Source organism: Jaculus jaculus, chromosome 8 (assembly GCF_020740685.1).
Source record: "Jaculus jaculus isolate mJacJac1 chromosome 8, mJacJac1.mat.Y.cur, whole genome shotgun sequence".
In the NCBI taxonomy this organism is placed as follows: Eukaryota; Metazoa; Chordata; class Mammalia; order Rodentia; family Dipodidae; genus Jaculus; species Jaculus jaculus.
Window position 1 is genome coordinate 10,579,264 of NC_059109.1, and position 25,703 is coordinate 10,604,966.

The 25,703-nt window shown below is 50.0% G+C and overlaps 2 protein-coding genes across 2 annotated transcripts; one reads left to right on the forward strand and one right to left on the reverse strand.

Moving 5' to 3' along the window:
• Positions 1-1,312: 1,312 nt before the first annotated feature.
• On the forward strand, positions 1,313-13,740 carry LOC101611429 (guanylyl cyclase-activating protein 1). Its single transcript, XM_004649501.2, has 4 exons — positions 1,313-1,513; positions 11,444-11,593; positions 13,144-13,237; positions 13,577-13,740. The coding sequence occupies exons 1-4, from the start codon at positions 1,313-1,315 to the stop codon at positions 13,738-13,740; spliced, it is 609 nt and encodes a 202-aa protein (XP_004649558.1).
• Positions 13,741-17,507: 3,767 nt separating this feature from the next.
• Guca1b (guanylate cyclase activator 1B) lies at positions 17,508-25,435 on the reverse strand. Its single transcript, XM_004649500.2, has 4 exons — positions 25,229-25,435; positions 20,817-20,966; positions 19,321-19,432; positions 17,508-17,693 (listed from the first exon to the last, which is right to left on the reverse strand). The coding sequence occupies exons 1-4, from the start codon at positions 25,433-25,435 to the stop codon at positions 17,566-17,568; spliced, it is 597 nt and encodes a 198-aa protein (XP_004649557.1). The 3' UTR covers positions 17,508-17,565.
• Positions 25,436-25,703: the final 268 nt, after the last annotated feature.

Here is a 25,703-nt window from a genome sequence, read left to right on the forward strand (position 1 = left end):
TTTGGTTTTTTGAGGTAGGGTCTCATCCTAGCCCAAGTTGACCTGGAACTCACTGTGTAGTCTCAGTCTCAGGGTGGCCTTGAACTCATGGAGCTTCTCCCACCTCTGCCTACTGAGTGCTGGGATGAAGGTGTGTACCACCACACTGGACTTTCTTTCTTTTTTTAATATAAATATTATTTGGGCTAGAGAGATGGCTTAGCGGTTAAGGCGCTTGCCTGCAAAGCCAGAGGATCCCGGTTCCAGCCAGATGCACAAGGGGGCGCGTACATCTGGAGTTCGTTTGCAGTAGCTGGAGGCCCTGGTATGCCCATTCTCTCTCTCTCTGCCTCTTTCTTCCAAATAAATAATGATTAAAAAAATAATATTTATTTATTTGCAAGGAGAGGGAGGTGGGGAGAGGAGAGAATGGGCATGCCAGGGCCTCTTGCCACTACAAAGGAACTCCAGATACGTGTGGAACCCAGGCCATCAAGTTTTGCAGGCAAGGGCCTTAACTGATGAGCCATCTCTCCAGCCCATCAGGGAACTTCTTGGAAGCCCTTGAACCCAAAATCCACATTAGCATATCCATGGTGTGTTTCCATGCCCTTTAATCCCAGCACTGGGGAGGCAGAGGTAGGAGGATCACTGTGAGTTCGAGGCCAGCCTGAGACTACAGAGTGAATTCCAGGTCAGCCTGAGCTAGAATGAGTGAGACCAGACCTCGAAGCCGAAACAAAACAACAAAAAACAACCTGGATAATGGCACCCAGTATCCCTGTCCCCCAGCGGCCTTACTCTGGAAGAGTAAGCAAGTGTATGTTACATTCATTCCAATCCCATGGCTGAAGGCAAGATTCCAGAATATTATGGATAACGTAGCATAAGAAGGTCACGGAGGTCATAGGATCAGAGAGGCTGCTGGCCAGCCACCCACTGGGACATGGTAAGTAGGGATTAGGCAACTACAAACTGGGTAAGAAAATCCTTTGACACAGCTCAAGGCCATAATCCTGGGACTGCGCTTCTCTGGGCTTATTCTATTTCCCCTCCTTGCTAGATCCCCACTGGCTGCCAGGACTTGGTGGGGACTTTTTACACTGGGCCTCTGGTATCCCCTGTTTTGGGGTGTGGGCTATTTCTGCTCATCACCTCTCACCCTCTGACTCACTGGGTCGTCTTTAGCTCAGATCTGAAGATCTCAGGCCTGTGACGGGGTGGGGAAGGCGGGCAAGGCGAGGCCCTAGAAGGCCAAGCTACCCTTGGCACAGGGAGCGGCAAGACGTCGGACCTGTCCACCTAGGGTGGCGACCTCCTGTAGGCCGGAGCCATGGGCAACGTGATGGAGGGGAAGTCGGTGGAGGAGCTGAGCAGCACGGAGTGCCACCAGTGGTACAAGAAGTTCATGACCGAGTGCCCCTCCGGGCAGCTCACCCTCTATGAGTTCCGCCAATTCTTCGGCCTCAAGAACCTGAGCCCTTCCGCCAGCCAGTATGTGGAGCAGATGTTTGAAACCTTTGACTTTAACAAGGTGGGTCGGGGCTAGTGGAGGGCGTGGGGGGAGAAAGGCGGGGTCCCTATGGGGGTGCCTCTAAATGCTTGAGCAGTCTGGGGGCGAGAAAGAGCAGACAGGAGAAATGTCAACTGGAAGAGTTTGCTTGTTTTAAAAAAATATATTCTTTTTTTTTTTTTTTTTTTTGGTTTTTAGAGGTAGGGTCTCACTCTGGTCCAAGCTGACCTGGAATTAACTCTGTAGTCTCAGGGTGGCCTTGAACTCACGGCGATCCTCCTACCTCTGCCTCCCGAGTGCTGGGATTAAAGGCGTGCGCCACCACGCCCGGCTAAAAAAATATATTCTTACTACTATTATTATTTTGGTTTTTTGAGGTAGGGTCTCACGCTGGCCCACGCTGTTCTGGAATTCACTATGTAGTCTCAGGGTGGCCTCGAGCTCACAGTGATCCATCTACCTCTGCCTTTCAAGTGCTGGGATTAAAGGCGTGCGCCACCATGCATGACCTAAAAAATTATTTTTCTTTATTTGAGAGAGAGAACCTCTTGCTACTGCAAATGAACTCCAGACACATACCACTTTGTGCATCTGGCTTTACACGGGTACTGGGAAATCCAACTCAGGCCAACAGGCTTTGCAAGCAAGTGCCTTTAACCATTGAGCCAATCTCCCAGACTTCTGTGGGTTTTTTTTTTTAATATTTATTTATTTATTTTAGAGAGAGTGAGTATGGGCACACCAGAACCCTTGATACTGCAAACTCCAGACACATGTGCCACTTTGTGCATCTGGCTCTATGTGCATACCAAGGAACATGGGCAGGTAGGCTTTTAACTGCTGAGCCGTCTCCCAAGCACAGTTGTTTGCTGCCCAGAACCCTTGATGCCTTTTTGCTAGGAGCCAAAGAGGCCCTGGATGTGACAGGAGAGTGAAGAAGGCATTAAATAGGACCCAAGGCCACATGGACCCTTAGTAGCCCTCCTCCTTCAGCCTCCTGGGTCTGGGATTATAAACCTGAGCCACTATGCCCTGCCTTAGCTGCTAGGGACCTTGAACCACTTCTTGGTTTCCATAGTAGCTTATATGTGATTATTAAAAGAAAGACTGTTTGTTGCTGCTATTTCGAGGTGGGTCTCACTTTAGCCCAGGCTGACCTGGAATTCACTTGGTAGCTCCGGCCTAAAAGGAAAGACTTTGAGGTCTTGTTTGGGGGTTCTAGCATGGGGATGCAGCTACTCATGTACCCCTGAAGGTCCTCCTCTATTCAGGGGAAGGTCGACCTCTTCCACCAAGCACACGGTTTCCGGAGGGACACACACAGAGCGGTGAGGGAGGAAGGGGACACCCGCCTAGCCAGCCAGGTCAGCTGAAACGAACCTGGCCATCAATGGGGTGACAGATGTCGCAGCCAGATCGCCAGCACATCACAGAAATACTTTGAATCCAGGTTCCATAGCGAGGTGCCGAGATAGATCTTTTAGGGGGAAGGCTTATTGGGGGCGGGGGGGTGTCAATATGCCATAGGTATACAGACGTGCAGTGTTGTGTGGGTTCTGAGAAACAAAGTGACCCAGCCTATGTACTAGGAGCCACAGGGCCATTGGATGGGGCCAGAGAGTCAGGAAGGCTGTAGGACCCAAGGCCACAATTCAATTGTCCTTTTGCAGGGGGTCCCTGGCAATAGGAGGTGGGCTTGCTTTGTGCTGGGCTCACATCCATAGAGGATTTTAGTGTGGGACCCTACTTGAGTCAGTCGCTGCTTCCTATGGGTGTGGTTATATCCATCTGTGATCCAATGGCTTGGGTTTTTTTTTTTTTTTTTTTTTTTTGGTTTTCTGAGGTAGGGTATCATGCTAGCCCAGGTTGACCTGGAATTCATTCACTATGTAGTGGCCTTGAACTCTTGGCGATCCTCCTACCTCTGCCTCCCGAATGCTGGAATTAAAGGCGTATGCCACCACACCCAACTTGCATTATTTTCTTTTTGTTTTATTTATTTATTTGAGAAAGTCAGAGAGAGAGAGACATACAGAGAGAATGGGCGCTCCAGGGCCTCCAGCCACTGCAAAGGAACTCCAGACTCGTGTGCCCCCTTGTGCATCTGGTTTACATGGGTCCTGGGGAGTCAAACCTAGGTCCTTTGGCTTTGCAGGCAAATGTCTTAACCGCTAGACCATCCTTCCAGGCCAGCTTGCTGATTTGGAAGTGACTTTGGCCTTAAGGATTCCAGCTATCCAAAGTGCGTTAAATATCTTCTAGCTTTAGGCTTTGGGGGATTAGCAGTGCCTCAGACCCTGTCCCTCCCTTCATAGTGGAAAACCGAGCTCCGCAGGTAGTGAGATCGGAGACTCAGTCCAGGGACGGCCCCGGCCTGTGGCGCACCTTGCGCAGGTGTGAGCAATTCCAAGATGGCCGCTGAGCACCCTGAGGTGCAGCTACTGGGTGCGGTGCTTGTGCAAAGACCCCCGGATGCCTCCTTGGATGTGACGAGTGTTGGTGGCGGCGGCAGAGGGCAAAGAGCAGGACAGCGAGTCTGGTCCTGCCACCTTACCAGAGGCACCCACGTTGTTCTGTGGGCACAAGGGCCGGGACAGGCACGGCTGCCTGGTCTCTGAGACCTGGACACTCCCTAATTCAAAACTCCCAGTGTCTTCAGCTCACTACCCCCATCCCATCTTTTTTTATTTTTCAAGGCAGGGCTTACTCTGCTTTTTTGTTTGTTGTTTGTTTTGTTTTGTTTTTGAGGTAGGGTCTCGCTCTAGCCCGGGTGGACCTGGAATCCACTATGGAGTCTCAGGGTGGCCTCGAACTCACGGCGATCCTCCTACCTCTGCCTCCCCGAGTGCTGGGATTAAAGGCGTGCACCACCATGCCTGGCTAGGGTCACACCCTGACCCAGGCTGGCCTCTTATAGCAGTGGTCCTGAGTGCTGGGATTAAAGGTGTGTACATCCATGCCAAGCTCGCCAAGTCTTTTTTATATATATATATATTTCTAATATACATAGGTAGTGGTATTTTTTGGGGGGGTTCGAGGTAGAGTCTTGTGACCTGGAATAATTCACTATATGGTCTCAGTATGGCCTACCTCTGCCTCCCAAATTCTGGGATTAAAGGCATGTACCACCATGCCCGGCTGTATATGGGTTTTTTGAAGTAGGGTCTTCCTCTAGCCCAGGCTGACCTGGAATTCACTATGTAATCTCAGGCTGGCCTCAAACTCACAGCGATCCTTCTACTTTTGCCTCCCAAGGACTGGGATCAAAGGCATGTGCCACCATGCCTGGCCTTATTTTTATAATATTTAAGAGAGCAAGAGAAAGAGAGAGAGAGAGAGAGAGCAAGCGAACAAGTGAGCATGGGCACTTCAGGACCTCTTGCAGCTGCAAAGCAACCCCAAATGCATGTGTTACTTTGTGTGTCTGGCTTTGGTGAGTGCTGGGAAGTTGAGCCCAGGCTGGTAGGCTCTGTAAGCAATTGCCTTCAGCCACTGAGCCAGCTCCCCAACTCCTAAGTAAGTCTTTAAGATGCAAGTACAGATCAAAGTGCTGATCCCCTGGATGCACTGGGAGAGACATGTGGAGATACTAGAGGCACAGGGAAGGGGAGTTTGGACCCCTTGTTTTCATTAGCTGACCTTCTATTTATTTATCCATTTCTTTTTCTTTTTTTAAGTATTTTTTAATGTATTTGTTTTATGTGACAGAGAAAGAGAGAATGAGAGAGAGAATAGGCACACCAGGGATTCCAGCCACTGCAAATGAACTCCAGACATGTGTACCCCATTGTGCATCTGGCTAACATGGGTCCTGGGGAATTGAATCTGGGTCCTTTGGCTTTGCAGGCAAACATCTTAACTGTTAAGCCATCCCTCCAGCCCTGTATTTTCAAGGTAGGGTCTCACTCTAGCCTAGGCTGACCTGGAATTCACTATGGAGTCTCAGGGTGACCTCGAACTCATGGCGATCCTCCTACCCCTGCCTGCCAAGTACTGGGATTAAAGGCGTGTGCCACCATGCCTGGCTATTTTGCTTTTTTTGAGGTAGGGTCTTGCTATAGCCCAGGCTTGTATGGAATTCACTATGTAGTTTCAAGGTGGCCTTGAAGTCACAGTGATTCTTCCCCTGCTTCCCGAGTGCTGAGATTAAAGGTGTATAACTGGATTCTTTTCAAAATTTTTCTAAAATTTATTTATCTGCAAAGAGAGAGAGAGAGAGAATATGGGTGCACCAAAGCCTGTAGCCCTGGCAAAGGAACTCCAGATGCATGCACCACTTTGTTCATCTGGCTTTACATGGGTCCCGGGGAATCAAACCCAGGTTGTTAGGCAGAGTACGCTGGTAAGCGCCTTAATTGTTGAGCCATCTCTCCAGCCCAGCTGGGCCTTCATCCTCTTCCTCCTCCTCCTTCTCTTTTGTTTTTGGTTTTTCAAGGTAGGGTCTCACTCTAAGCCAGGCTGACCTGGAATTCACTATGCAGTCTCAGGGTGCAGCTGGGCCTTGAACCCTTGACCAATGCTCAACTCAGGTCCCCCATCTGCATCAGCATTGGTTAAGATGTCTGTTGCAGTCCGGCTGTCCATCTGCCACTAACCTGGGACAAATCAGTCAGATGTAGCGGACTCCACAGAGCCAGCTTCCCACTCCATAGTCCCGCTGCTGATTCCTGGCCCCTCACTGAGAAGGTGTCACACTACATTGATGTTGGGGGGGGTTCACATACCTGCTGTGGCAGGAAGCCTCCCCCCACCCCCACCTCAGAGAGAGAAGCCCAAATATCACCTCACTGAGATCCTCAGGGAGTTATTTACAACTCACTAATACTTGGAGTTCAGAGGCCAAATTGGATTATAGTCTTTGAGCACCAACCTCAAGGGCATTATCCAAGTGCCCGAGGGCTCTCCTGACGGGGAGCAGGGCATCAGAGCCTGGGATAGGGTGACGAGGATGGTGTCAACCTCAAGGGCTCCCAAGGAGGCAACAGCCCCTCCTGGGCCAGGGTGGGAGGGACAGCCTGTGGATGAGACCCCAACATCTCATCTCCTTGCCAGCTAAGGAAGCCTTTTGGGTCAAGATGTCTGCAGGACGACTCCCTCAAGTCACAAAACAACACCAAAGAGGGCTAACCCATGGACCCTGCCCAAGTCACTTGTATGCCATCAATTCAACTTTTTGTTTGTTTGTTTTTGTTTTCTTTTTTTAAAAAATACTTTATTTTTATTTATTTGACAGAGAAAGAGGGAGGGAGAGAGAAAGAATGGGTGCGCCAGGGCTTCCAGCCACTGCAGATGAACTCCAGACATGTGTGTCCCCTTGTGCATTTGGCTAACGTGGGTCCTGGGGAGTAGAACCTGAGACCTTTGGCTTCGTAGGCAAATGCCTTAAATGCTAAACCATTCCCCCAGCCCCTGTTTTTGTTTTCTTGAGGTAGGGTTTTACTCTAGCTCAGGCTGACCTGGAATTCACTATGGTGATCCTCCTACCTCTGCCTTCCAAGTGCTGGGATTAAAAGCTAAAGGCGTGCACCACCACGCCGGGCCATTCAATGTTTTAAGTGAATTTGAGTTTTATTTATTTGAGAGAGAGAGAGAGAATGGGCGCACCAGAGTCTTCAGCCACTGCAAACGAACTCCAGATGCATGCGCCCCCTTGTGCATCTGGCTTATGTGGGTCCTGAGGAATCAAACCTGGGTCCTTTGACTTTGCAGGCAAACGCCTTCACCGCTAAGCCATCTCTCCAGCCCCATCTCTTCAATTTTTGTCACGTGCAAGCATCATCACATCTCTTCTCCCCAACCTGATCATTTTCTTTCCACCAAAAGTCAGGAGCTGGGTGTGAGGTGCACAGCTCCAGTCTCAGCACTTGGGAGGTGGAGGCAGCTGGACCAGGAGTTCAAGGTCATCCATGGCTATCTAGCAAGTTTGAGGCCAGCCTGGGTTACAAGAGATACCATCTCAAAAAGAAAAACAGAACAGAACAACAACAACAAACCCACAGGGTTGGGGAAATGGCTTAGTGGTTAAGGCACTTGCCTGCAAAGCCTAAGGACCCATGTTCGACTCTCCGGATCCCATATAAGCCAGACACACAAAGGTGAGGCAAGCGCAAGGTCGCACACGCCCACTAGGCGGCACAAGTGTGTGGAGTTCAATTATGATGGCTGAGGCCCTGGCACACCAATTCTCCTCTCTCTTCCCTGTTCTTCTAGTATCTCCACGTGAAGCCTTGAGTTTCAAGTTCCATCCCTGGCACTGCATAAACCCTTGGTGTGTTGGCTTACGCACATAATCTTAGCACTCAGGTGGTAGAGGCAGGAGAATCAGAAGTTCAAGATCATCTTTGGCTGTGCAGGGAGTTCAAGGCCAGCCTGAGCAATATGAGATCCTGTCTTAAAAAAAAAAAAAAAAAGAAAAAACAAGAACATGGTCTGGGAGATGGCTCAGCAAGTAAAGGTGCTTGTTGGCATACCTGCCAGCCTAGGTTCAATTCCCAGCAGCCACATAAAGCCAGAGGCAAAAAGTGGCTCTAGTCAGGCACATGCCTTTAATCCCAGCACTCGGGAGGCAGAGGTAGGAGGATCGCCATGAGTTTGAGGCCAGCCTGGGACTATAGGGTGAATTTCAGGTCAGCCTGGGCTAGAGTGAGACCTTACCTCGAAAAACCAAAAACAAACAAACAAATACAAAAAAGGTAAGTTGCAAAGTCACACATCTATAATCACAGCATTCATGAGGCTGAGACAGGAGTATTGTGAGTTTGAGACCAGCCTGGGCTACATAGCAAGACCCCGTTTATTTATGTTAACTGAATGTCAAGCGGTTTTCGTATTTCACCAAGCATCGTTGCTCAGGGGCTGGTGCTAACAGCCCGGGAGGTGGGTTGGGCAGAGACGGGATAAATCCTGTCTGCATGTGAAGGTCTTGTCCCGGGTCCAAGGCCAAGCCCAGACCAGGAGAGCTGAGGCCATCTCTCCCCACCTCTGCCAACCTCCTGCCAACCTCCACTTGTATACTCTCAGTGACAGGGAGCTTATTACTGCAATAGGATGGCCCTTCTGGAAGTTTCCAAACCAGCAGGTGGGGGCAGGAGGCCAATATGGAGACTCTGGCTGTCGGAGACTTATCTCAACAGCGGCTGAAGTCCACGTTCCTGAGCTTCAGAGCCTTTCCTTCATTAAGATGCTCAGCATAGCCGGGTGTGGTGGTGCACGTCTTTAATCCCAGTACTCAGAAGGCAGAGGTAGGAGGATCGTCGTGAGTTCGAGGCCACCCTGAGACTATAGAGTCAGTTCCAAGTCAGCCTGGGATAGGATGAGACCCTACCTTGCAAAATCAGAAAACAAGCAAAAAACGATAACGATGCCCTCAGTCTTGAAAACTGAGTAGCAAGCAGAGACGGTGGCCCGTGGCTGGCGAGGGTCTTGTGCTGTCTGGGCGCACACCTTTAATCCCAGCGCTGGGAAGGCAGAGGTAGGAGGATCTCTGTGAGTTTGGGGCCACTTAGAGACTACGTAGTGAATTCAGGTTAGCCTGGGCTACAGTGAGACTCTACCTTGAAAGATTTAAAACAAAAACAAAAACAAAAAACAAACAAACAAACAAAAAAAACAGCCTGGAGAGATGGCTTAGCAGTTAAGGCTCCTGCCTGTGAAGCCTAAGGATCCATGTTTGACTCTCCAAATCCCACATAAGCCAGACGCACAAAGGTGAGGCAAGCGCAAAGTTGCACATGCCCACTAGGTGGCACAAGCGCCTGGAGTGGCGCTGGTGCACCAATTTTCTCTCTTTTTGTCTCTCTAAAAATAAATAAAATGAAATAAAATAATAAAGAAAGAAACCAAAAACCAAAAAGTCTTGTTTCTACCCAGGTGTTCCCACATCACCAACTCCAAGACTCAGTAACCCACTGAAACCTCTCTCCAGTCCTGCCCTGGCAGAGTTGGAATGATTCTGGAATATCGCATCCAGATGTGTATATTATATATTTATATATATGATATAATAATTATATATATATATATTATTTATTTATTTATTTACTTATTTGAGAGAAAGACAGAGGGAGAGAATGGACACATCAGGGCTTCCAGCCACTGCAAACGAGCTCCAGATACATGCGCCCCCTTGTGCATCTGGCTTACATGGGTCCTAGGGAATTGAGCCTTGAACCAGGGTCCTTAGGCTTCACAGGCAACTGTTTAACCACTAAGCCATCTCCCCAGCCCTCAGCTAACATATATTGAGTAGCTACTTTGGGTCACATTGTGCTCACTTAATCCTGCTACAATCCCACAGATGTATAACTATTATATATACATATACATACATACATACATACATATATATATTTTTTTTAATTTTTGGTGTTTTGAGGTAGGCTTTCACTCTAGTCCAGACTGACTTTGAATTCACTATGTAGTCTTAAGGTGGCCTTGAACTCACAGTGATCCTCCTACCTCTGCCTACTGAGTGAGTGCTGGGATTAAAGGCATGCGCCACCACACCCGGAATTTTTTTTTTAATTTTTATTTATTTATTCATTTGCAAGCAGAGAGAGAGGAGATAGAGAATGGGCATGCCAGGGCCTTCAGCCTATGCAAATGAACTCCAGATGCATGCGCCACCTTGTGTACCTGGCTTATGTGTATACTGGGTCCTTTGGCTTTGTAGGTAAGTGCCTTAACTGCTACTCCATCTCTCCAGCCCATAACTATTACCTCTCTATATATTTTGAGGTATGGTCTCGCTATAGCCTAGGCTGACCTGAAATTAGTCTCAGGCTGGCCTAGAACTCACAGGGATCTACCTACCTCAGTCTCCCGAGAGTGCTGAGATTAAAGGTGTGAGCCACTAGGCCTGCTTATTTTTATTTTAAAATATTTTTATTTATTTATGAGAGGGCCGGGGTAGAGGTAAGGAGACAAGACAGAGTGGGCATGGGAACTCCAGGGCTTCCAGCCGCTGCAAACAAGCTTCCAGACACATGCACCACTTTGTGCATCTGGCTTTACATGGGTACTGGGGAATCGAACTCAGGCGGTCAATCTTTGCAAGCAAGAGCTTTTAACCGCTGATCCATCTCTCCAGCCTTAGTGTAACTATTTTAGATGAGGAAACTAGGGCCATATGTAGGCTCTCATAGCTTACAGGGGGGTTCAAATCTGCACACCCAACACCCCACTTCTGTAGGGACAGGGCATGTTTTACTAAGCTGAGAGTCCTCAGTCACACGGAAGAAGAGTGACCAAAGCCTTGTTGATCTCGGTATGGGTGGGCTTCCTGCCCCCCACCTGCCGGTTCGGAAACTTCCAGACCACTTCCCCAGCCCTGGGTCTGTGTTCTGCCTCCCGCCTGCTGCGGTGTCCCTCATGGGAAGGGCTCACGTCTGAGCATCCCGGGGAAGCAGCTGAAAACAAAATGCCATCCACACCGCTGTGGAGGTTGGTCTATGGGATTTGATGGACAGCCTCCGCAGTCTGGCAAGTGTGCAAGGCCTGGTGTGTAGGAGGACACAGACAGGTGCACCCAGAGGGGGACATAAGAGAGACAAACTGAGCCGGGCGTGGTGGTGCACGCCTTTAATCCCAGCACTCGGAAGGCAGAGGTAGGAGGATCGCCGAGAGTTCGAAGCCACCCTGAGACTCCATAGTGAATTCCAGGTCAGCCTGAGCTAGAGTGAGACCCTACCTCGGAAAACCAAAAAAAAAAAAAAAGACAGAGAGAGACAAACTGGCTTCTCCTGTCCCAGAGAACCCTCCCCTACTTCAGTCTTTAGGGTCTCTGCTCCAGGAGGCGGGGTCTGGACTGGAGTGGGCGGGGCTCTGGGCGGTGGGCGGGGCTATGCCTCGCGTGGGCGGGGCTCTGGGCGGGTGGGCGGGGCTGTGCCTCGCGTGGGCGGGGCCTAGCCGGACTGACCTGCAGCTCTCCTCGCCCCCTCGCCGCTGGCCCAGGACGGGTATATTGACTTCATGGAGTACGTGGCGGCGCTCAGCCTGGTCCTCAAGGGCAAGGTGGAACACAAACTGCGCTGGTACTTCAAGCTCTACGACGTCGATGGCAACGGGTGCATCGACAGGGACGAGCTGCTCACCATCATCCAGGTAACTCCAGGTGCAGAGGGCCGGGGCGGGTGAGCTCAGAGGGGCCGGGTAGGAATCGCAGTGTCCGGATTGGGATGGCATTTGGGACTGAGGGCCGGGGTGTCACCTTGCCAACTGCGCGATCTGGGCCTTGACCCTACCCTTTGGTGGCCTTCAGTTCCTCAAGGGTACCAGAGCATTGTAAAAGCATGACTCTATCTATCTATCCATCCATCCATCCATTATCCACCTATCCATCCATCATTTATCTAAACCTCTAGCTCATAGCAATCCTCCTGCCTCAGGCTCCCAAGTGCTAGAATTACAGGCATGAGCCACCACGCCAGTCATTCAGCGAAACTCCACTCTTTTTAAAAACAAAAAAACTTTTTATTGATGGCTTCCATAATTATAGACATTACACCATGATATTTCCTTCCTCCATGCCCTACATTCTCCCCCTCTCAGATCCTCCCTCCATCAGATCTCCTCCCCCTTCCAAATTAGTCTCTTGTGTTTTGATTTTTTTGTTTTATTTATTTATTTATTTGAGAGCAACAGACAGAGACAGAAAGAGACAGAGAGAGAGAGAATGGGCGCGCCAGGGCCTCCAGCCACTGCAAACGAACTCCAGACACATGCGTTCCCTTGTGCATCTGGCTAACGTGGGTCCTGGGGAATCCATCCTCGAACCAATGTCCTTAGGCTTCACAGGCAAGTGCTTAACCACTAAGCCATCTCTCCAGCCCTGTTTGTTTTTTAGTTATTTATCTTGTTTTTCAAGGTAGGGTTTCACTCCAGCCCAGGCTGACCTGGAATTCACTATGTAGTCTCAGGGTGGTCTTGAACCCATGGTGATCCTCCTATCTCTGCCTCCCGAGTGCTGGGGTTAAAGGCGTGTGCCACCACACCCGGCCTCTCTTTTATTTTGATGCCATCGTCTTTTCCTCCTATTATGAAGGTCTTGTGTAGGTGGTGTCAGGCACTGCGAAGTCATGGGTATCCAGGCCTTGTTTTTAAATTTTATTTATTTGAGAGCGACAGACAGAGAGAGCAAGGCAGATAAAGAGAGAGAGAGAATAGGCGCACCAGGGCCTCTAGCCGCTGTAAGCGAACTCCAGATGTGTGCGCCCCCTTGTGCATCTGGCTAACGTGTGTCCTGGGGAATCGAGCCTCGAACTGGGGTCCTTAGGCTTCACAGGCAAGTGCTTAACCACTAAGCCATCTCTCCAACCCCTGTTTTGTTTTTGTAAGCAGTCCTACCCTTCCTTTGGCTCTTGCGTACTTTCTGCTACCTCTTCTGCAATGGATCCTGAGCCTTGGAAGGTGTGATAGAGATGTCTCAGTGCTGAGCACTCCTCTGTCACTTCTCAGCTCTATGGCGACGTTTGAGTCATCCCAGTGGTCAGGGAAGTTCCACTTTCAAGTCCTAGCTCTGTCTCAGGCTGGGTCTTCTTGGATGCTACTCCCCACACCGCTTTTGGACTTGGATGGGCTCTCAGTGCCCCCCACTCTCACGAAGTAGAATTGGGACGGGTGGACCCCTCACTTCTGCCTCCTCTTCCCCGCAGGCCATTCGAACCATTAACCCCTGGAGTGACTTAACCATGAGCGCCGAGGAGTTCACTGATACAGTGTTTGCCAAGATCGACATCAACGGGGATGGTGAGAGGGCAGAGGAGGGGCCCTGGTGGGTGGAGGCAGGAGGGTCATCAGGGGTGGGGAGTCATGGGAGGAGAGGGCCAGGAAAGGTGGGGAAGGACATGGGGCCCTCTGCTGGTCATCTCTTCCAACCCACCTCTGCTCCAGCAGCAAGAGTTAGCCTTTAGAGGCTGGAGAGATGGCTCAGTGGTGAAGGCGCTTGCCTGCAAAAAGCCTTCATGACCCAGGTTCGATTCCCCAGTACTCACACAGAGCCAGATACGCAAAAGTTCAGTTTGCAGTGACCCCAGAATGCAGAGGTGAGCTCCCTCCCTCCTGTGAACCCCTTGTTGCCTACCCCAGGGGAGCTGTCCCTGGAGGAATTTATGGAAGGCGTCCAAAAGGACCAGATGCTCCTGGACACGCTGACCCGAAGCCTGGACCTGAGCCGCATCGTGCGCAGACTCCAGAACGGCGAGAATGAGGAGGACGGGGCCGGCGGCGGGGCTGCAGAGGCTGCGGGCTGAGCAGCGCCCATGGGGGGCCCCTGCGGAGGTGCCTGGTGTCCTTGTTCTCGTCTTAATGTTATAGAGGTAGCATTTACGGAACTCAGAGGCCCAGGGCGCGGAGCAGCAGCAGAGGGGCAGGATTGGTTGTTGAGATCCTGGTCCCTCTGGCAAGCCATGGGTGATGGGGTGGTGATGCTTGCTGCTGGGGGACTCTGGTGTCCCTCGGCTCTCCCTGGCTCCTTGTGTCTCCTGGCCTAGGTTTGTCCCAGTCCCCTGCTGCTTCTTCAGACCCCACCCTTCCAGATGTGGAAGCGGGGAGGGCAACAGATGAGCCCTTCTGGGTCTCTGATGGAACCCCCCAGAGCCTCTGACCTCAGTCTCAGTCCGTTAGCTACAAACACATGCTGCCCTGACCCTGGAGCCTACTTGTGGGTGGTTTGCTTTGATCCAGTCCTCCCTTCAAGCATGTATTAAGCGCCTGCTGTGTACTCATGCTAGATGTTAGACCTACGAAGACAGCTCCACTCTCATCAGCTGGTAGGAGATGCACAGACCAGCCCCCCAACAAAATACACTGAGGGACCGGGCATGGTGGCTCACACCTTTAATCCCAGCACTCAGAAGGCAGAAGTAGGAGGATCACCATGAGTTCGAGGCCACCGCGAGACTACATAGTGAATTCCAGGTCAGCCTGGGCTAGAGCAAGACCCTATCTTGAAAAAAAAAAAAAAAAAAAGTATGCTGAGGAATTTGAAGTTCAGACCTCTATAAAAGTATGAACCAGGCTGGAGACAGGGCTCAGAGGTTAAAGGTTAAGGCTATTCCCTTCAGAACATAGGGACCCGGGTTCAGTTCCCCTGTATCCACATATAAAGCCAGATACACAAGGTGAAGCAAGCATCTGGAGTTCATTTGCAGTGGCTATAGGCCCTGGCATGCCCATTCTTACTCTGCCTCTTTCTCTCGTTGTAATAAATAAATATATAAAATAAAATAAAAAAGAAGAAGAAAGTAAGGATCAGCTCTCTGGCTGAGTCACGACGACATGGCCAAGCACACCAAGAAGGTGGGCATCGTAAGTATGGGACCCACTATGGGCTGTGGGCATCTGGCACTGCAGGAAGACGGGGGCTGGTGGGGCATGACCCTACAACACGACTTCTGTTGTCACAGTCAAACCTGTCATCAGAAGACTGAATAAACTGAAGGAGCCGGGTGTGGCGGCACACACTTTTAATCCCAGCACTTGGAAGGCAGAGGTGGGAGGATCGCTCTGAGTTCAAGGCCACCCTGAGACTACAGAGGGAATTCCAGGTCATCCTGAGCTAGAGACCCGACCTTGGGGGAAAAAAGAAAAGAAATAGGAATAGAAGAAACCCTATCATTTCATACATCTCTAGCCTACAATAAATGGGCTAATTTATGAAACAACAAAAAAAAACCCAGAAAGCATGAATCAGCACCACTGTATAACCTTTCACTCTGAAGGAGGGGTTTGGGATGCGTGTGGAAAGGGGATACGTGGAGAAACCGGAGTGCACGCTGTCATGCATGCGTCATATGTGGGCTGTTAGCTGTGGGCTATAGGCAGGAGGGCTTTTAAGTGTAAATTGATGGCTTCCCTTGAGACTTCCATTTTACCAGCTAGTTGTGGTGGCACACATCTCTAATCCTCCGTTCCTGAGAGGTGGATGCAGGAGAATCAGGAAGAGTTCAAAACCAGCCTCAGCTCCATAGTGAGTTCAAGGCCAGCCTGAGTGACAGGAGACCAAGTATCCAACAAAACAACAACTGGGGCCGGGGAGATGGCTCAGCAGGAAAGAGAGCTTGCTGTGCAAACCCGAGTGCCCAAGTCAAAAGCCAGGCATGGCCAGGCCTGATTGGGGGAGGGGGGTTGGAGGCAGGAGGATCACTGGGACTTGCTGGTCAGCCAGTCTAAGGGAAAAACAGAGCTCCAGGTTCAGTGAGAGGCTGTCTCAGAGAAATAAGGCGAAAGAATAATAGAGGAGGACCCTTGACAGCTTCCTCTCCCCTCTGTATGCATGGGCGTGGGGCGCATGCATCGGCACACACGTGTGCATGCACCGCACATGGGCATGGTGACTCACACCTGTAATTCTAGTACTTAGAAACTTGAATACTTAGGAATTGCTATGACTTATAGGCCAGCCTAAGCTACAGTGTGCGGTCCTGTCTTTAAAAATAAATAAAACAGGGTTAGAGAGATGGCTTAGTGGTGAAGGCCCTTGCCTGTGAAGCCTAAGGACCCAGGTTTGATTCCCCAATACCCATGTAAGCCAGGTACACATGGTGGTGCTTGTGTCTGGAGTTCATTTGCAGTGGCTGGAGGCCCTGGTGCGTCCATTTTCTCTCCTGTCTCTCTCCTTGCAAATAAATAAATAAAATATTAAAACCAAAACTCAGAGCCAGGTGTGGTGGTGTATGCCTTTAATCTCAGAGGCAGAGGTAGGAGGATCGCCATGAGTTCAAGGCCACCCTGAGACTACATAGTAAATTCCAGGTCAGCCTGAGCTAGAGTAAGATCCTTACCTCAATCCCTTCTTCCCCCCCAAAAGAACTCACCTCAAGTTCAGTAACTGTAATTTTTTATTCATTGACATAAAACATACCTATTAGAGGTAAAGTAAATATTCTTCCAGGTGCTACAGGAAATCACGATCCAGGGTTAACACCTCTCCTACTTCCAGTCCTCAGAGGTGCCTCCCAGGCTCCAGAAATGGGGGGGGACTGAGTTCCTGCTCCCTTCAACCCGAAGGGGCTCACTTTTAGCCTACCGTCTACATTGGGTTGTACAAAAGAGTCTGCATAACAAAGCACGACTTCTGCCGAATCATCTAGAAACCGCCTAGTTGGTCTGCAGGAGATTGGGAAGAGAAGTGGCCTCTTGGGATGGCAGCAGTCAGAGGTCAAGTCTAGTGTGGAACCACCCCCCACTTCTCCTCTTTCTCCCCAGAGATAAAGAGAAGGCATCTCTAACCTTTAAGGAGACCCGCAGGCTTATGGTAGGGGGTGGAGGACGAGGTGTGGGGGTCCAAGCAGCGTGGACGGGGAGCAGCACCTGGCAGAGCTGAAGCAGCCCCTTTAAACACAGTGGCACCTTCACGGGCTTCCAGAAGACCACAGTCCCGCTAACTTAACTTGCTGTGGTTTTGTCTTGTCGACACTCCTGGTGTGGATGCCTTGGGGAAGAGGCGGGGAGGGTCCCTGAGATCCTGGGGGTTGTGTCATTATATGATGCACCCTTCCAAACACACACACCTACACTCTCTCTTTCTCTCTCTCCTCCTCCTTCTGTCTTCACACTGCTTTCTCTAAATTTCTGGAATGATCCTGTAGCTGGTGGTTCCATGGGATTCCCCCATCCTTGGTCCCTTGTTTTCAGTTGAGACTACTCAGAAATTAGAAGGAGCCCCATGCCCCAGCTCTCAGTCAAGGCCTGGGTGGGTTTTTTTTTTTTTTTTTTTTGTCTTTTCAAATTAGGTTCTGGCTCTAGCCCAGCCTGACATAGAACTCACAGGGATCCTCCTACCTCTGCCTCCCGAGTGCTGGGATTAAAGGCGTACGCCACCACACTTGGCCAAGGCCTAGTTTTAATTTGAGTTCCCCTCAAATGCCAGTACACCCTAAAGGATTGACTGAACCCTGTTCTATCTGCTATCCTATCCTATCCACTACCACCTTAGACCCAGCAGCCCCCGCTGCTCCCCTCACCCCTCTGCACAGGAGGTGTCAGGAAGTGCACTCCATGGCATGGGCAGGCTATGTGGACAACTGAGACTAGTCTCAAAGGGGGCTAGGGACCCTGGCAGGACTCCCAGCCCCTCAGAACATGGCACTTTTCCGCCTCTGCTGCGTGATCCAGCCACCAGGATTGACGTCCATTTGCAACATCTTCATCACCCACTTGTCCCGACGGGCACCTTCAATGAACTCATTCAGAGACAGCTGGCCTAAGCAAGAAAAGGTAGGAGAAGACAGGAGAGATGGCTTAGCAGTTACGGCTCTGGCCTGTGAAGCCTAAGGACCCAGGTTCTACTCTCTACATCCAGAGGCAAGGTCACACATGCCCACTACGTGGCACAAGTGTCTGGAGTTCTATTATAGTAGACAAGGCCCTGGTGTGCCAATTCTCTCTCTCTAAAATAAAAAAAAAAAAATAGGGGCTGGAGGATAGCTTAGAGGTTAAGGCATTTGCCTGCAAAGCCAAAGGACCCAGGTTCAATTCCCCAGCACCCCCATTAGCCAGATGCACAAGGGAGTGCACATATCTGGAGTTTGTTTACAGTAGCTGCAGGCCCTGTCACTGCCATTCTCTCTCTCCCTCCCCCTACTTCTGTCATATAAATAAGTAATGTATTTGAGAGAGACGGAGAAAGAAGAGAGAGAGAGAGAATGGACACACTAGGGCCTCTAGCCACAGCAAATGAAAACTCCAGATGCATGTGCCACCTTGTACATCTGGCTTATGTGGGAACTGAGAAATCAAGCCTCGAACCGGGATCCTTAGGCTTCACAAGCAAGCACTTAACCACTAAGCTATCTCTCCAGTCCTAATTTTTTTTTTTTTTAAATAAAGAAAGGGTAGGAGAGCCGGTCATGGGGGAGAGGGAAGGCTTGGAACTGGGCCCAATGGGGCAGCTTCCCCGCCCAGGCTCCTATAAGCCAGCCTGTAACCTTGGAGGCCTAATTCTTGTGCTCTGCAGATGAATGGAAGTTTGACTTTTGCCCAGAGGGTCCCTCCATGCACATACAGCCTTGGGCTAAGCTTTGAGCTATAGGGAGGAAAAGCCTGAAGAGTGGGCTCCCCTGCCTGGCCCTTACACACACCCATTTGTTCTTCTCAGCCAGTCGTGGGACCCTCATTTTCCAATTGAGGAAACTGAACCCCAACTGAGAGATTAACTGCCCACCCACCCCATCTGCTCAACTACAAAATCTCTTAATTTTTCTTTGGTTTTTCGAGGTAGGATCTCGCTCTAGCCCAAGCTGACCTGTAATTCACTATGTAGTCTCAGGCTGGCCTCAAACTCATGTGTTGGGATTAAAGGTGTGCACTACCACGCCCGGTTTACAAAATTTCTTTTCTTCATTTTTCTTTGTTTTTTCGAGGTAGGGTCTTGCACTAGCCCAGGCTGACCTGGAATTTACTGTGTAGTCTCAGGGTGGCCTTGAACTCATAGCAATCCTCCGACCTCTGCAAACGAACTCCAGATGCTTGCGTCCCCGTGTGCATCTGGCTAACATTGGTCCTGGGGAATCGAACCCGGGCCCTTTGGCTTTGCAGGCAACCGCTTTACCCACTAAGCCATCCCTCCAACCCCAGCCTCCTCCTTTTTTTTGTACTCCAAAATTTCTATTCCTTCACCTTGCCTGGCCTTGATTAACCAGCCCTGGAGGAGTTGAAATCCCTGAAGCCTTCATGTGTCTGTGGTGCCCATTGACATTTCATGTGTTATTTCCTCAGTCAGCTCACAGATGAGATTACCAGTGGCTGAGAACCATGTGTGTGGGGGTGGGGGGTTGCTCTCTCGCTCATGGGCACACTGCACAGACAACACTCCTTCCCTGCCATCTTACCGTCTCCGTTCTCATCCACCAGGAGGAAGATCCTGTCCACGACCTCCTCGGGTGTCAACAGCTGTCCCGACTCCACCTCCACCCGGCAAGCTTTCTTCAGTTTGTAAATTGCCTGCCAGAGATAATTAGGCACTGATAGACACCCCCCCCCCGCCGCGAACCCCACCTCTACCCTAGGGTTCCATGACCCTCAGTGCCACCTCCCAGTGGTCCCCCAGGCTGAGCATCTTAGGACCATGTGACCCAGATCAAAACTAACTTGTTGCTGGGGTTGGTGCCACACACTTGTAATCCCAGCACTCGGGAGGCAGAGGTAGGAGGACCGCTGTGAGTTCGAGGCCAGCCTGAGACGACAGAGTGAATTCCAGGTCAACCTGGGATAGAGCGAGACCCTACCTTGAAAACCAAAAATAAATGAATAAATAAATAAGTAAAACTTAAAAACACTAACTTGTGCAAAGGCCTCCCTCTGAGCCCCTAATTCTGTCTGTAACTTCTCAGTTTCACACCTGTCCCTCCTCAACACCATTTCCATTCCTACTGTAAGCCCCCAGGCCACCAGTGAGGGTCGTTGAAGTCACTGTGACAGTTTACACCCATTCTAATGAGGATAAAATAGAGATGCAGTGAAAAGAAAGTTTACCCTATCTGTGTGTGTGTGTGTGTGTGTGTGTGTGTGTCAGGACCAAGAGGGTGCTGGTGTTTGGACCGGAGGGAAAAACCAGGACAGACTTGTTAACCCTGTTTCCTCAGTGTGTGTGAAGGTATCATGGAAATGAGGGAGAAACAGACAAATCCAAGAATCCACTGGGTTCCCTGCCTGGGTGCCTTTTGAGGACCACATCTTTCTTTGTATACACACACACACACACATATATATGATTGTGATAGATATATATGATATATATATATATATATATATATATATATATATATATATATATATATATGATTTATTTATTAGAGACAGAGAGAAAGGGAGAGAGAGACAGTGAGCATGGGCATGCCAGAATGCCGGAGCCTCCAGCCACTGCAAGTGAACTCCAGAAGTGTGAACCCCCATGTGCTTCTGGCTTATGTGGGACGTGGAGCACTGAACCTGGGTCCTCAGGCTTTGTAGGCATGTGTGTTAACCACTAAGCCATCTCTCCAGCCCTTTTCTTTTCTTTTTTTTTTTTTTGAGGGAGGGTCTTGCACTAGCCCAGGCTGACCTGGAATTCACTATTTAGTCCCTTGAACTCACAGCGATCCTCCTACCCCTGCCTCCCAAGTGCTGGGATTAAAGGCGTGCGCCGCTGCACCCAGCATCTACTTATAGTTTTGGTTTTGTTATTGATTTCCAGTTTCGTTCCCCTGAGGCCAGAAAACGTTCTATATGCTCGCCTTGTCTCTTCCCCACACTTGGCCCTGGGCGGCCCTCTCTCCAGAGCCAGAGCTCCCAGTGTGGAGTGGGGGAAGGGGTGGCGGGGGGGAGCAGCTCACAGGGACGCACTGACCTCCACAATGTCCAGTAGCTCCAGGCGGTCGATGCAGCCGTTGCGGTCCTTGTCATAGATCTTGAAGGTCCACTTCAACTTGTGCTCGAGGGTGCCCCTCAGCACAAGGTTCAGGGCGGCCACGTACTCCAGGAAGTCAATGGTGTTGTCCTGCAGGAGGGGGACCTGCTGAGGGCTGTGCTTCCCCCCACACTGCACGTTTCCTCCTCCCTGCAGCCCACAAGGCCTCTGTGTCCCGGGCATCCTTCTCTGGCATCACCCAGCCCAGCTCAAGGGCGCCCCCTCCAGGAAGTGCTCAACCACGGTGTCTACATCTCTCTCCTGTCTCCCCTTTCCAACATTCACAGCACTTCCCACCCATCCATTCCACCTAGTTTGCTGCCAACTTTGACAGTCCATATACTACCTCTTGGATGGTTGACATTGATTTCCTTCCTTCCTTTCTCTTTCTTTTCTTCCTTCCCTCCCTCCCTCCCTTCCTCTCTCCCTTGCTTCCCTACCTCCATCTCCTTCCTTCCTTCCTTCTTTCCTTCCTCCTTCCATCCCTCCTTCCTTTCTTCCTTTACTCCTTCTTTCCTCCCTCCCTTTCATTCTTCCTTTCTTTTTTTTTTTATTTATTTGCACATGTATGTGTATTTGGACATGCCAGAGCCTCTTGCCAGTGCAAAAGAACACTGGATAGGCTACCTTTTGCATCTAGTATACATGGTTGGCTTTAGAATTGAGCCCTGGCCCAGCAGGCTTTGCAAGCAAGCCCCTATACTGAGCCATCTTTCCAGTCCCCTTTCCTTCCTTCCTTCCTTTTGGTATGTTCTCATACAGAATAGATTGGCCTTGGCTGGATGTGGTGATTCACACCTTTAATCACAGCACTTGGGAGGCAGAGGTAGGAGGATCACCATGCATTCGAGGCTACCCTGAGACTGCATAGTGAATTCCAGGTCAGCTTGGGCTAAAGTGAAACCCTACCTTGAAAAAACAAACAAACAAAAAAAAAAATAGACTGGCCTTGAATTCACAATGTATCTTGAACTTTTTTTTTTTTTTTTTTCAAGGTAGGGTCTCACTGTAGCTCAGGCTGACCTGGAATTCACTATGTCATCTCAGGGTGGCCTGGAATGCATGGTGATCCTCCTACCTCTGCCTCTCAAGTGCTGGGATTGAAGGCGTGCACCACCACACCTGGCTGAACTTTTTTTTTAGAGAGAGACAGAAAGAAAGGGAGAGAGGGAGAGAGAATTGGTGTGCCAGGGCCTTGGCCACTGAAATCATTGAACTCCAGATGCATGCGCCATCTACTGTGCTATTGAGGAACCCCCTTAATCCTTTCAGATTATCCAGTCTAGTGCCCTAGCAATCCTGTAAACCAATTAGGTTTGCCTCAAATACTTAATTAAGCCCCCCCCCCCCGCCACAATTGAGGGAGTGTGTTGCCTCAGGGTGGGCAATCTGGAGACAGCGTCAGGACGCCACTTCTGAGTGTGGGAGAGCCTCGTGTGCCAGGCTGAGTCAGTGGGAATGCCACCTCAGCTCTGACACTGGCCCTGGTCGCAGTCAGTGGAGGTAGGGCAGAGGGTGGGGACAGTCACGTCACTGCAACACAGGCAGCTCCAGAACCCTCAGGGGCCTCCGCCAGCCTCTGCCAGTGGAGAAACCTTGCGAGGGAGGAGGTTTTTGTCATTTTAAATGAAATGATGAGAAAGCTGACCGTGAATTGGAAGCTGGGTGTGGTGGTATACACCTGTAATCCCAGCATTCAGCCATCTTGGGTTATATAGAGAGAGAGACAAACAAATGAGAAAAAGAAGAAAGGAGCGAGCGAGAGAAAGTGAATGATTTACCCAAAGTCAAGTACTCGGGTATTTTAACTCTCAGTCAAGTGTATTTATCTAGAAGATAGGGTTATATAAATATAAATATAAATAAATAAATAAATATATATATATCTCAGAACTAGAACTAGAATTAACACCTCTGTGTTATCCGCAAAAGGGAAGAGCTGACCAGCCTTACTCAAAGGACCCCAAGAAGAGGGAGCCCCTGGCTGTTCTGAGATAGCTTTGGGACACCTCCTTAGCTCCTTGGGTTTAGAGGGGAAGACCTGGTCCACACTCTAGTTCTAGTTCTGAGATATATATATATATATATATTTGTTTTTTGAATATATTTATAATTATATCTACATATCTATCTATCTATCTATCTATCTATCTATCTATCCATCCATCCATCCATGTATATCTGCAAGGACAGAGAATGAGAATGGTTTTGTTAGGATGTCAGGGCCTCCTGCTGCAAAGGAACTCCAGACGCATGCACCACTTTGTGCATCTGGCTTTAGGAGGGTACTGGGGAATCAAACCCATGCTCTCAGGTTTTGCAAGCAAGTGCCTTAACCATTGCACCATCTCTCTAGCCCCTGTCTGTCTATTTCTTGAGACTCTGTAGCCTAGACTGGCTTCATCTTCCTGCCTCGGCCTCCCAAGTGCTGGGGTTACTGGATATCCCACCACAGATGTAGCCATGTCAGGGAGAAATGTGGCAGTCAGTCCCCAGCTGCGCCCATCTGATCCTGCACTGCAGACACGTGCTTCCGTCCTTCTCTGGCCATGGTAGGTAATTTCTGGTGACAAAGGCCCAGCACGGCAGACAAGCAAAGACCTGAGTTCAGAACCCATGTAAAAATGCCAGGCCGTGGCTGGAGAGATGGCTTAGAGGTTAAGGCATTTCCCTTTGAAGCCTAAGGACCCTAGTTCAATTCCCAGGACTCATGTTAGCCAGATGCACAAGGGGGCACATGCGTCTGGAGTTCATTTGCAGTGGCTGAAGGCCCTGGCAAGCCCATTTTCTCTCTAAATCTGACTCTTTCTCTCTCTCATAAATAAATATATAGTTTTAAAAATATATTTTATTTATTTACTTATGAGAGAGAGAGAAAGAGACAGAGAGAGGGAGGGAGAGAATGGGTGCAACAGGGCCTCCAGCCATTGCAGATGAACCCCAGATGCATGCGTCCCCTTGTGCATCTGGCTTATGTGGGTCCTGGAGAGTTGAACTGGGATCCTTTGGATTTTCAGGCAAACACCTTAACCACTAACCCATCTCTCCAGCCCAATAAATGTGGTTTTTAAAAAAATGCCAGGCTGGGAGTGGTGGTGCACACCTTTAATCCCAGCATTTGGGGGGCAGAGGTAGGAGAATCGCCCTGAGTTCCAGGCCAGTCTTGAGACTACATAGTGAATTCCAGGGCAGCTTGGGCTGCAGCGAGACCCTACCTTGAAAAACCAAACCAAACCAAAAGTAAATAAATGTTAAACAGAGCCTAGTGTGGTGGTGCACACCTTTAATCCTAGCACTTGTGAGGTAGAGGTAGGAGAGCGCCTTGAGTTTGAGGCCAGCCTGAAGTTACAGAATGAGTTCCAGGTCAGCCTGGGCTAGAGCGAGACCTATCTTAATAAAAATAATGCCAGGCATGGTGGTACCCTCCTGTAATACTGTGGAGGCAGAGCTAGGTGGATCCCTAGGGCTCAGAGGCCACTCAGTTAAGTCTAATTGGTGAATTCCAGGCCAATGAGAGACCCTGTTGCAAAAAGAGGTAAAGGTTATACCTGATGAATGAAAGCAAGGTTGGCTGCACCAAAACATTCAACTCATATACATACAAACATGTTTGCACACATGCAGAACCACCTACCCAACTGTAAACTGCAGAAGAAAAGAAAAAGCAAGGAAGGAAGGAAGGGCAGGGCGTGGAGGCACACGTCTTTAATCTTAGTATTTGGGAGGCAGAGGTAGGAGTACTGTTACGAATTTGAGGTAACCCTGAGACTACGTGGTGAATTCCACGTCAGCCTGAGCTACAACAACACCCTACCTTGAAAAATTAAAAAATAAATAAATAAATAAAAGAGAAAGAAAGCAAAGGAAGAAACTCTAGGGTTTGGATGATCTTCATGTCGAGTTGACAAAGGCTTTTGCAATCGTCTTCCCCCTCCCCACCTCTGTGTTATCCGCAAAAGGGAAGAGCTGACCAGCCTTACTCAAAGGACCCCAAGAAGGGGGAGCCCCTGGCTGTTCTGAGATAGCTTTGGGACACCCCCTTAGCTCCTTGGGTTTAGAGGGGAAGACCTGGTCCACACTCTAGTTCTAGTTTTCGGGAAGAGGATGCCGGGAAGATCAGAGGGTTGCTAAGAGCCTCAGGAGGGTAGGTGAGCTAGAGAAGAGAGGTGAAATGACAGAATGAGAGAGAGAGAGAGAGAGAGCTTGGAGAGAGACAGACAGGACAAGGGAGAAGGGAGAAAAGAAAAACAGAGAGAAAGACCAGCGTGAATGGAGAAGTTAAGCCTTTGGCTTAAGGATGGAAAAGGGTGCCAGGTGGACTGGCCACGGATCCCCCCCTCCAGAGTCCTTACCCCATTTTTGTCGAAGGCTCGGAACATGCCCTCCACGTACTGGGTGGCCTCGTCATTGCCCGAGACCTTGAAGAAGCGCTTAAACTCGTGCATGAAGAGAGTGCCACTGGGGCACTCCACCACAAACTTCTTGTACCACTCCTGGAGCTCAGCCACATCCATCTCGCCAGGCGCCTCTGTCTCCTCCCAGCTGAACTGTTGCCCCATCTTGGCACCAAGGAATGTCAGGGTTTTTTTTTTCTTGTGGGTTTTTCGAGGTAGGGTCTCACACTAGCTCAGGCTGACCTGGAATTCACTTTGTAGTTTCAGGGTGGCCTCGAACTCACGGCAATCCTCCTACCTCTGCCTCCCGAGTGCTGGGATTGAAGGTGTGCGCCACCACGCCTGGCTAAGGACCGAGGGTCTCTGTCTCCCCTCAGGTCTCTGCTGATCAATGGTCGTCCTCCCTCTCGCTCCTCCCTCTCCTTTGACGGGC

What these genes read in the sequence shown, in the direction of transcription:
- LOC101611429 (XM_004649501.2), top strand. Translation starts at nt 1,313, where the DNA reads ATGGGCAACGTGATGGAGGGGAAGTCGGTGGAGGAGCTGAGCAGCACG. An exon ending in AGCTGCTCACCATCATCCAG is followed by an intron (nt 11,594 to 13,143) that starts GTAACTCCAGGT and finishes TCTTCCCCGCAG; the next exon opens with GCCATTCGAACCATTAACCC. An exon ending in GATCGACATCAACGGGGATG is followed by an intron (nt 13,238 to 13,576) that starts GTGAGAGGGCAG and finishes TGCCTACCCCAG; the next exon opens with GGGAGCTGTCCCTGGAGGAA.
- Guca1b (XM_004649500.2), bottom strand. Translation starts at nt 25,435, where the DNA reads ATGGGGCAACAGTTCAGCTGGGAGGAGACAGAGGCGCCTGGCGAGATG. An exon ending in AGCTACTGGACATTGTGGAG is followed by an intron (nt 19,433 to 20,816) that starts GTCAGTGCGTCC and finishes TATCTCTGGCAG; the next exon opens with GCAATTTACAAACTGAAGAA. An exon ending in GGTGGATGAGAACGGAGACG is followed by an intron (nt 17,694 to 19,320) that starts GTAAGATGGCAG and finishes TTTCTTGCTTAG; the next exon opens with GCCAGCTGTCTCTGAATGAG.